A 12,072-nucleotide genomic window follows, 5' to 3' on the forward strand; every position below is an offset into this window, starting at 1 on the left:
ATTATTAAATAATATAAACTGGAGTAGCATGCTACATGTAAGCTATTTTAAGCTGTTTTATTGCAGCGTTTTAAACAAGTTCTTCAGTAGCTAAGTGAATTATTACAATCATCCTATAGAAAGCTTTGGTTTTGAATCTTCTCGATGATTCCAAAAACGTCGGAGTACTTTGAAGCGGGGATACGTGGATTATTTCAAACAGAGTAAAAACCAAGGGTAGGTCCACACATAAATTTAAAAATTATCTCTCCATATCTTCCTATCCTCAGCCCTCCTCTTTATTTCATCTCTCCATATCCATCTCACCCATATCCATATCCTCTCAGTTTCTCTGTCACAGTTTTCCTCAATTTCTCTCTGGATGGTTTTCATTCAACTTTTCTCGCCATCCATCCTCATCAATCCCTCATCTCGCAACACATGTCGAATCCAATTTCTTTCTTGCCTTCTGATTATTTCAGCCAAATATTTCTTTTCGCCCACTCTTTTCAAAACTTCCTGATTTCTCACTTTATCCACTCTTTATTTCTTCCAGCTTCCTTCATCATTCTCGATGTCCATTCTCTGTTCCATACAGTATCACATTTTATTATTATTTTTTTAAATTTTCTTTTTTTTTTTTTTTTTTTTTACCCTTGCCACTAAAATCTTCGGAAATTAGGTGGCAGGGCCTGCCAGAGTACTTAAGCGATCCCTCTACTGCCTGACCTGCCTCCTCGGGGCTAAGTGTAGGCAAGGGGGTTCCAGTAGGGGGCCCAACGGCTAAATGGTCAGAAGAAGAACATAACACGACACTACACAACGCTAACACACACACACATTACACTTTTTAAACAGAGTACACAACGCGGAGATGGGGGGAACCTCTGGGGCCGTTAGACATCGAACACTTTACACTTTATATAACATCAAAATTCGTAGACTAAAATAACATATGATACAATAAAAAGGTTCAGATATGGGACAGCGTTAAAGGGAGTATTAAGACAAGTAATGGAAAGAAAAGAGGTATGATGGATCATGAAACTAGATGGACATGTACAGATCTGAGCGCATTAACATATGTCTCCATTTCGATTTCCGTGCCATTTATTTCCCTTTTAGATAGTTGATACTTTTTAGGCAAGTTATTTCTTATTTATAAAATTTATTTCATATTATTTAATTCTTAGATATGGTTCCATTATTCCGCTTAAAACCTCCATAACTATACGAATAAATGATATACAGTCAAGATCAGAAGCAAGGTGGATATGGGCATACTAGACTGTTTTCCCAATTTAATCTCTCGTTGTATATTAACCTTTTCTTATTCTACTTCATGCATAACTGATTTTATCTATTGTCTTTCACAGGTTGTGTTTAAAGTGGATGACCAAGGTAACAAAGACTTCCTGGAAGAAATGGTCTACTCTTCGGCAATGCTTGGCGAAGAGGACGAATCTTCAGAGGAGGAGGAGGAACTGCATATTGATGAAAAATTGCGAATCAGAAGATCAACGAAGAAACGGGTAAGTGCTCAAAGTTCGCATGGCGAAATTGCAATGTTAGTATTATTATTGGCAAATGATACAAGAAAGCAATTTCATAAAGCATTAGACAAAAAAAAAAAAAAACTACATGCTTCACCCATCCATACCCTCTAAGAATTTATCCCCTAGTTCTTTTTTGAATTTATTCAAATTACCCACTTCCACAACAAACAGATGGAATCCTGTTCCAACAGTTAACCACCCTCTGGCCGAAGCCAAACTTCCGCACATCTATCCTTCCAACCATCCTCCCTTAATTTGAATTTATGCCTTCTCGTGCGTGTAGTCTCCGCAAGAGGAAGAATGCCATCAAGATTGAGCTTACTCAATCCATTCAAGGCCTTAAACACCTCAATCAGATCTCCCTGCATGTGCCTAGTCTCCAGACATTGCAATATGCCGAAGTGAAGTCTTTCTTGGTAAGGGACCATTTTGTTCTCTGCAAAAGGCATTAGAGAGTCGAAGGTCCTTCTTGTAGTAGACAGGCTGATCATGTAATTCGCGGAATAGTAGTGCCATCTAACAACCACTCAAATTTCGATGAACTGTCAGTAGATGGCAAGTAAATGTATGTCCAATAATATTCAGACAAGTTTTGACATGTTTTCTGATAATTTTAAGGTGGACTTAAGTTACGTGCTGCAAGGGTGAATCATTTTGTGAATTGCATAATGAAAGATTTGAAGACTGAGCAACATTTTGTTATTATGTACAGCTTAGTAAGAGTGCTATAGAGACTGTGAGAGAGAGCGTCAGAGGGGTAAGGAGAGAAGTGTGTGAAGAAAACTACAATTTTGAGTGGCACAAGCAGATTAAAGAAAGTTGAGAATCTCTGGCCACAATAACCACTCTCAAACACTTGTGAACAAATGGCTTCCGGGAGTGCTTCTGTGAGTGGGTCCACTGATGGCTAAATAAGCTATATATATTTAATACGGAAGCTGTTTTCTTTACTCCGTCAGTGTGAACGATAGGCTTAACTGATCGGGCTGGAAGTGGCTTCAAATTTAACATATTTCTTCTTAGGTGTGCAGAAAGTTGTTAAAATTTAAAAATTCCGAATAGTTTTATTTTACGGAACGGGCCAGTTTTGTACTACAAACGAGAATAGTTCAACTTTCACTTCATAGATGGGGCCACAGGAAGCTGATAACTGTTAAACAAACAGCTGTCTAAGTTGATAAGGCATTTTTTTCTGATTAACAATTTGCACTTTAACTATTTAACTGATTAACAATTTGCACGTACTCACAATCGTGTCCTTTGTTCAGAAAAAAATAAATAAAAATAAAATAAATAATAATAATAAAACTCTGCTACCAATTGCGAAATTCTTTACTAGCTCTGTCTATCTTAAAAGAAAGAACTAATCATTAGGATTACATCACAGCTCACTATATGTCTCCATGTTGCACACGCGAGCTCATACACTTATTGCCATTCCTTGCATTTAATATGTTCAAAACTCATCATTTTATTGTTATCGTTATCAACCTCGAGTTTATTTGTTTTTTTGTTTTGAGGTTATTTAAGGTAAGTAATTTAAGGATTTAGAAGCATGTCATAGTCAAAATGCTACTCTGACTGGTCGTGTTGAACGTACTTTGCGGAAAGGAGAAACATTCCTTTTTGTGTTTCTGCAAATGTATTCCTGATCGTTTTGAAAGAGCTATCCTGAATACATTTACTACATGGGTACTATATTTCTTTAGGACAGCTAGAGAAAAACTCTGCTACCAATTGCGAAATTTTCAGCTAGTCTTCTTGAAAGCGTATATATATATATATATATATATATATATATATATATATGCATTTCGAAGGGGATTACTTCGCAAAGGAGAGAACATCCATAGACCTCAACTACAAAGATTAAAATGAAGGTAGGTCCTTTTCGGGAATAAAATGGTAAACGTAAGTATGATCGTAACAGATCGAAAACTTACACTTTACTAATTGGCAACGTGCTAAGAACTTTTGAAATTAATCTTGTAGCACGGTAATAGGATTAGTTGATCCAGGGTGATAGTTGCATGGTTTTTTCCTCGATGAAATTCTGATATTTTGTTACTCAAAATAAGCAACCGTTTATAGTATATACGCAATTTACCAGTCCTTGTGGGTTTGATTATCTTAGTTTGTGTAAGAACATCAAGGTAAATGCAATTTGGATTTCCTTCAAAGTCGTCATTAGAAAATAAAAGAAATGACTTGAAATTTTTATATTAAAAAATAACCATTTTTTGCTTTGTATTGAGGACTGGTGTGTAACTTTGTGAAAACAACGAATAGAATGGGAATGGTGGGGTAGAATCAATTCTATTAGAATTAACCCTAATTGCTCCGGAGGCGGAAGGCACGATTTTCTTGAATGGAAGGGTCACTCTTGTCATCTGGTTTCGCAAAAAATCTTCTATTAAATAGAAATCTTGTCCATAGTTCTGTATAGGATTGAACACTGCCTCCTATTTTTGCAACTACTTCTCTGCACTAATAATCAAATCATTTGATATCAGTAACCAGTTCTTAAATGCTGATCTGATGATCACTTTCCAATGGACCGCATTGAAATCTATCTTAGTTATCCAACTAAGATGGATCTAACTTCCTTTGAAAATCCATTCCTGCCTGATTTCTCGTAAAAACAAATATTACATCCCAAAGTGACCTAACGTTTTTAATTACACTCATGATTATTAACAGGAATACCTTTCTTTATATGAGCATGTGATTGCTGGTATATAGAAATTGAGATGAATTTACCGACAAATATACTATAATAGCATTTTATATAGCAATTCTTTCTTTGCTTTCCAGAAAGAAGATCCCAAATACCAAACTGAATTTCAACTGGTTTACGAGCCCTCTGCTGATCCTGGGAACATGACTCTCGGTTGTCAGTTGGACTATACTCTTCTGATCACCATACCGAAGATTGAAAGACTTGATATGATTGTAGACATCTTTACCAGGGACGTCAACGATAAGAATTATGCTCCAACCTTCAGTATTTTCAATATAGTGATTACTGGGAATTCTTCGGTTAAATATTCAATGCGTCAGCCGAAAGTACATCTTTTGATTCATCCCGACCTTCCCACAATGGTAAGCAAAGAAATAACTAGGTTTAATTACGACTTCTATACTATTAACTCAACCTCTACAACCAAAAGAATCAATTATATTAGAATTAACCCTAATTGTTAAGGAGACGGAAGGCACTGTGGCCTTACTGCAGCCTCACAATTGCAGCCAATCTTAGAACCTTTCAAAGACACCGTACATTTCATTAAAAAAAGAAAATACTGTACAATCTAACATTTCATAACTTGTGAATAATATTGATGTAAGATTGTAGGATTTTTTAATACAATTTTAATTGCACAAAATGGGATTCATTAAGAGAGTAAAATATATAGTGTATATTATTTCTGTCTGGGTATATTTTTAAGAGTAATTTTTAGATACCGCGTAAGAAAAAAGAGGGAAAGAGAAATTATAGCAATTCCCGCACCTCAATGTATTCCTGTAATTTCTCCCAATAGTTTTCTTGTAGTGGGGAAGTTGTTATGCCCTGAGTAATTGGAGAAAAGTGGTTTTCCACAAAACCGCCAATTGGATCTCTGTGTAGAAGCAAAACTCTGCCAGATGGGTGTGTGAACTGCGTGGGGTACCGTAGATATTGTGTTGCTCATCTGGCCACTTAGTCACTGAAGGCTCTCTCATCAAGGATTGAGCCCCCCTACATCAGTCCATCGATGTGCGGAACCGGGCCACGAAAGTACAGGGACGCCTGTCAAACCCTTCCAGCAAGGCAAGGAGGGAGAGAAGGCTCAGGAAAAGGAAGTCGAGGGTAAGTAAGTAGATTTGGATTAACAGGGAAAGGACAGCGGGTAAATTTAGAGGAAGTCCTCCAGTAAGTCTGTAGATCTCCTACTTTTAATGTCATTAGCACCAACGTATACATCTCATCTTTTGTGCCCTTAAAAAGTGATATCTGCTCTGCAATATCATCAACTTTTGTCCCTGGCAAACATACCCTCCTAATCCACCTATCCTTTTTGCACAATGTATATTTCCCAGTTCTCTGACAATTGAGTCACCGACAATAGCTCCAGTGGGACCAACGCATTCTGCCTTGAAGACTGCCGCTGTGTTATCTGTTCCACAAAGGTGAGCTCTGGAGTTGAGTTGGGCAGCTGAGAGCTTGATAGGCCCCCATTTTAATTCCTTCGAGGGCATCTACCCTACTCCCCAAACTCTCATAGACACCCATCAGAATGCTGAGTTGGCACCTAATTTATTCACACTCTGCATCTAACACACACACACACACACACACACACACACACACACACACACACACACACACACACACACACACACACACACACACACACACACACACACACACACACACACACACACACACACACACACACACACACACACACCTTAGCTAGATCATGTCCTGTTCCAGAAATCCGCATACATTTCACAAGTTGCACATTATTTTAGACTGTGATGCGTTGGAGAATCGACCTATTCGGTTCTCCCCCGAGCCAGAGCACTCGCGCTACATTATGGTCGTTGCTTTGCTCCTCTGGTCTGAGACATGATTTCCGTTTAAATTGAATTTAATTGATTGTCAATGAAGTTTAATAAAATTAACTGATCAATTTTTCTCCCGGAAACTCTGGTTTTTCGTACAGCAAACAGAAAATGGATCACAGAACGCACGCAATTTACAGACAATATATACGGAGCAACATGGCCATAGTCGCTGATGCTTCTAAAACTCTTCTACAACAACAACCAACAAAAAAATTTCACAGCTCCAACGATGTCATTACTACTGTAACTACAGATATATATGTACGTAAATCGAACAAACAATATCAGTATGGAATGTAATAATATCATCCGGTACGTTAACCGGACTTAGGATAAAAGAACGTTAGGTGTATTCACTATATTTCAACGTTTTGGGGCTCCCAAATATTAGGGCTCTAGGTATGCGCTTATGTGTACGTGCTGCTGTACAAACAGCCACTTCCGTTAATCTTTTTGATCAAGAAAAGACCGATAATAACCAACTTACCATACGCAGTAACCACATTCCTCTCTATTGAAGTAACTTCTATAAGTCTTTTAAAGCGATGGCCAATTTTGTAAGTCTTAAGTTGTATATTAGGGAACTTTCTTTTTGCAAGTTTTCATGTGTTTTCACGAGCAAATCGATCTTAAGGTTATGGAAGATTAAATATTTGTGGTATGATCTCGATTTAAAATTCACTTGTTTACTTAAGGAATTTATTGAAACTTTTGTTTTGTGTTTAATTAGCATGATCGATGCATTATCAACTTTGGGAACATTTCTACCAAAAAGCCTGCAACAATTGCAGTCAGATTTTCTGTCACCATGGTCCGAAATAGATTTACAACCTTCGATGAAATTCAGTATCTTACTGTGGCCGCCGAATACTTACACGAAACATTTGTCTGGGTTACTCAATCAGTGATCATTGCACGGCAGTCGGAGGTGAGTGAACTTTATTTATTATTAAAATAAAAATTTCGCAGTTTCAGATTTATTTAACAGGATGATTCAAATGAAACAAGAAAAATCATACCAAAACTTATTCACAGAATCGGCGAAATCTTCAATGTAGATAAATTTATGCAGCTTTTATTCCTTTTACATTCAAAACACGAATTAACAGATTCGTTCTCAATAACACAAGGAAAATGCCAGATTTGGATAGTCTGGAACTCTGGCACATTGCTAAAATCCCTAAAAATAAGGTCACGGAATCACTGAATCAACATTAATCAGGTTGAGCGGGTCCCACACGACCTTGGGGAAATGGTGCAACTGCACTACTTGCTGTTTTCATTTGTATCAGCCTTGTATTTTCTAGTTTAGTTGATTATAAAGTTTTATCTTAGATAATCAGCCATTGAGGAAAAATGATATATACGTGACCGTTTTATAATTATTTAGACCAACGTTTATAGCCTATTCTTTTCTTAGTCTTCAAAAATTACAAATTAGTACAGAGGATCTTCCAGAAAATCAATAATTTTGCATTCCAGGACAATACTCTTGTAGAAGTAGATGTATTACCAACCAGTCAAGAGATTGCTTTGGACAGCGTGGCTGTGTTCACACTCAATGTGTTTTCGACTGTCAAATCCAACAATTTCTCCTTAGATGTGGAGATTCCAGAGGAGTCGAGGAAGAGCACCAGTATTGGCAATCTTGGGGTATCGAGTAAGTTTCACAATATTTTGTATGATGGACGCAATCTAAGGTTGCATACGCCAATTTTCTTTCAGTTGTGTGATACCTTAATACCGATTAACTTCAATTTCTCTATTGTTCGTACTGCTGTCCATTACACGAATTCTTTAGTTAAAATTATTATAAAGATATGTCAGTACATAACCGTAAATATTTCTGGTAATTTGCAGGTTTTGGAAGCAATTACTATGCAGTTCCTCAAGACATCTACCACTACAACACGACCAAAAACGGCTCGGAAGAGGATATGTGGTACTACAGCGCTTTCCTTGACCTTGGTGTCCTCACCAACGTCGGTAAGCAAGAATCAGTATTTTAAAAGCTGCTTTAGTAAGAAATAAGTAGTTGGTTATATTGTAGATACAGGAAGGTGAGGCTGTTGTACTGAGTACTATTCGTGGTAAACAGTAAAACTCTTGACGATTTAGCATTACCATTAACAGGGGCGAATAATGCAAGAAAGCAAGCCTATACAGCATCAGCCAAAAAAATTAAAAAAAAAAAATAAATAAAAGACACTTCCCATTTCACCACCTATGTATTCCCTCCAATAGTTTTTCCTTCAATTTATCTAAGCTATCAACTTCCACAATAACAGATGGAAGGTTGTCCCACCGGCAGGCTAAAGGCAAAATCCTGCATATCTATTCAGCAACCATCCTTCCTCAATTTAAATTTGTGCCCTCTCATATGCGTAGTCTCAGCAAGAGGAAGAGTATAATCAGAATTGAGCTTGCTCAGACCATTCAAAGCCTTAAACACCTCAATCGGATCATCTTACACGTGCCTAATCTCCAATTTTTTCGTTGCCTTCCTTTGTTCTCGTTCCACCAGATCCAAATCCTTCTAAAACAAGACCTCTATGCAGAACTATAGATGTGACCTGACCATTGCCTTATATAACGGGACCATCAGTTCCTTATACCTGCTAGCAAAATTCCTGCATATCATTGACAAAACCCCATGAGCTCTCCTAGCAGCCTGTCTACATTGCTCAGAGAACTTCATATCTGATGCACAATTACCCCAGGCCTTTCTCATTTTATGCACTATTTTGCATTTGTCAATGTTAAACTTCAATTGCCATTTCTCAGCCCATCTGCCTAGCCTAACTTTTCTAGATCCTGCTGCATTAGCATTCCGTCATTCCTCTCATTAACAACCCTGTCATTCTTCGTGTCATCTGCAAACTTGGACATTAAGTGTGATATGCTTTCATCAATATCATTGATAAATATAGAAAATAATGCGCTCAACACGGACTAATGTAATTAGTCCGTGTTGGATTTGTGGTTGAAAAAAGGAACTTTTTTCAACCACAAATCCATGGTCATTTATTCTAATAATAATATTTCAAAATACTGGAAATTATCAACAAATATTTATACAAAGAAATGAGTTTAGTTATGATATCTGTTCCCTCTTTCCTTCAACCAATGTACTCCAGGCTAAATTGCATACAAATGGCATATTAGACCACTACATTGCTGTTTTTTCGTTGATGTTATTACTCCTACACATACTTTTCTATGCAAAGCCTGCCAAAATAAATGTTCCGCGGTCTATTTGATTATTAGTCTATGCAAATTAATAACCGGAAAAAAAATAATGTTAAAAATTATAATGATACAAAAGTGGTGTACGCTACAAATATGCAAAACTCACTTATTTTATTTTTTTAATTATTAATTACGATTTTTCGCGGAACGCAGTTTGGGAAACGCTGGTCTAAATGATTCTGAGTTATTTCTTTTACCAGAGACTCCATTATTTTCCCAGGAACAGAAGTTAAACTAACAGGTCTGTAATTATTCGTGTCACTCTTTATTCCACCTTTGTGAATTGGTGACACATTCGCACATCTTCAGTCTACGGGGACCTCCCATGAATCCAAGGATGCTCTCATAATTATGGCTAAGGGTTCGCTTACTTCCTTAATATAACTGGATATATCACATCCACCACAAGTGCCTTTCTTATATTTAACTTCAGCAATTTCTCTTTCACTTTTTTCTCAGTCATTTCAAAATCATTTAGCTCACTGTTAGAGTGTAATAAACTTCTGCAATCCCCCTTATCTAAAGAATTCCTAATGTGTGAATCTATATGCAAAATACTCAGTTTGTCAGCAACCTGAGCTCGATCACCAATTTGCTTTTGGCAACATCATCATTGGTCCCATTGTATAGAATTTAAAAACTAACTGAGACCACTGTGGTCATCTTTTTGAAAGCAAAGTCCTCCCTTTACTCCCGATGATAGTTACATCTTTAAGAAATCACAAATCAATACACTGTGATCACTGCCACCTAGTGGTTCTTTTATCTGCAGATACTTAATGCATGAATAATCACTGCTGGTAATGAGATCAAGAGTATTACTCTCTCTGGTTGCCTCGCGAACATGTTGCTTTAGAAAACAGTCATGAAGTAAATCAACAAAAGGTTTGCTAGTCCTAGTGACCAATCCACAAGTTCCACTCAATATCTGGGAAGTCAAAATCCTCCTATATTCAAATTCTGCATCCCTTATATTTGAGTGACACCACTTCTCTGAAATCCCAACAATGTCTGCATTTTATGTCTTGACCAGTACTGCAAATTCATCAAATTTATTTCATCATCATCATCATCATCATCATCAGCCATTTTCAATCCACTGCAGGATGAAGGCCTCTCCAGCAACTTTCCAGTTCCTTCTGTTTTGAGCACTGGCCATCCATTTACTACTTAAAAACTCATGAATTTCATCTATCCATCTCCGCCTTTGTCTTCCAGGTTTTATTCTAGCTCCTCTTGGGTACCATTCTGTTATTTTCTTAGTCCATCTGTCATCATGTCTTCGAGCTATGTGTCCTGCCCAAGACCATTTTAGTTCTTTAGTTTTGATAAGAATGTCCTTTACTTGAGTTTGCTGCCTAATTACTTTCAAGGCTGCTGCTCATTCCAATAGAAACAGTGCAGAATCACTTTCACCTCTGCCTGCAGCTCTAGTTAAGCTATTAGACTGTGTACCCCAACCCCAAGCTAGCAGTTTTCCGACCCACCTAATACTGTTTCGATAGCATCAGCAAATATTCTTGCTCCATTCTATTTAAGTGTATCCCATCTCTGTAGAAGCACTCTCTCCTGTTAACAAGCACAGACCAAGCTGAAAAAAATTCTACTCCATGAGCCTTGCATAATCTCTCCAGGCCCGAATTGATTGACAAGGCTCTTATCATATACTTTCTCCTATCATGTCTGGACAGAATTGCCGACACTTTTAAATGTAATCCTAACTCGCGACGTTTTCTCAACATTGCCCTGTACTTGTTAATAAGTCTGCAGATCTCCTACTCTTAGTGTCATTGGTGCCATTTCATAATCACCAATTTCAAAACTCTAAAAGCCTGTTTTAACTTTTTTTTTTTTGCTTTAATTTATATATAGCCAGTTCTGTTCAGCTGGAATTTTTCCAAAAGAAAAATAGTAAAATGTTTTATTGGAACAAATGTTTTATTAATTGCAGGACCTTATGACCAGGAAATCAAAGACGAAGCAAATCTAATAAAGCTGACTTTTGCTGTGTACGCAATTAATAATAACACATTTGTTGACGAGAAAGTTCCTCTCAAGGCAGTTCTCAGGATAGGAGGAGAAGAAATATGGACTAAGAAAATCCCAGTAAACCTGGTACCTAGAGTAAACCAAAAGGTAGGTGAAAAATAGATTTATTAATAATTATTATTTCTAACTCTTAGCAACCCATGACTTTCATTGTTTCTAACCGTTAATTAAAACACTTTATCCTTTCTTATTATGTAATCTAAGTTTAACGATATCGTATTTATTTATTTTTTCTATAAGATATATATTTTTGAGAATTATTTCAATATTCAGATTACCTTTTCAAATCGACACTTAATTCTGTTGTTGTTACAAATGTTAATGCTAGAGGGCACTGCAGTTTATTAAATCTTGTAACGAGGAATTTTATTGTGGCTTAAACACAGAGCGTACAGATAAAGCAGAAATATATGAGCTTTCGGCTATATGGTAGCCTTCGTCAGAATTAAAATACATGAATGGCAGTTGGAATGAAGATGTGCACTGCCAGGTGCGTGAGACGCGAGGTTTAATTGTTTGTTGACGTCTGTGGCTGTGACGCATGATAACGTGGCCAGCGCTTGTCCAATGACAGAACTACTGACTCTGTGATCGGGTTGACTTGGCAACCACTGTTCCTGTTTAAGGA

The 12,072-nt window shown here is 37.1% G+C and overlaps 1 protein-coding gene across 1 annotated transcript in view; it reads left to right on the plus strand.

Moving 5' to 3' along the window:
• Nucleotides 1-12,072, plus strand: part of LOC150086296 (uncharacterized) — a 77,709-nt gene that overhangs the window by 24,451 nt on the left and 41,186 nt on the right. Inside the window, exons 5-10 of the mRNA XM_090374855.1 lie at nucleotides 1,356-1,511; nucleotides 4,350-4,637; nucleotides 6,877-7,074; nucleotides 7,629-7,806; nucleotides 8,007-8,132; nucleotides 11,347-11,531. Of these exons, the coding sequence (XP_090230981.1) occupies nucleotides 1,356-1,511; nucleotides 4,350-4,637; nucleotides 6,877-7,074; nucleotides 7,629-7,806; nucleotides 8,007-8,132; nucleotides 11,347-11,531 (1,131 nt within the window). The remainder of the gene's footprint in view (nucleotides 1-1,355; nucleotides 1,512-4,349; nucleotides 4,638-6,876; nucleotides 7,075-7,628; nucleotides 7,807-8,006; nucleotides 8,133-11,346; nucleotides 11,532-12,072) is intronic.

Source organism: Mastigoproctus giganteus, chromosome 5 (assembly GCF_048544385.1).
Source record: "Mastigoproctus giganteus isolate SK-2022 chromosome 5, ASM4854438v1, whole genome shotgun sequence".
In the NCBI taxonomy this organism is placed as follows: Eukaryota; Metazoa; Arthropoda; class Arachnida; order Uropygi; family Thelyphonidae; genus Mastigoproctus; species Mastigoproctus giganteus.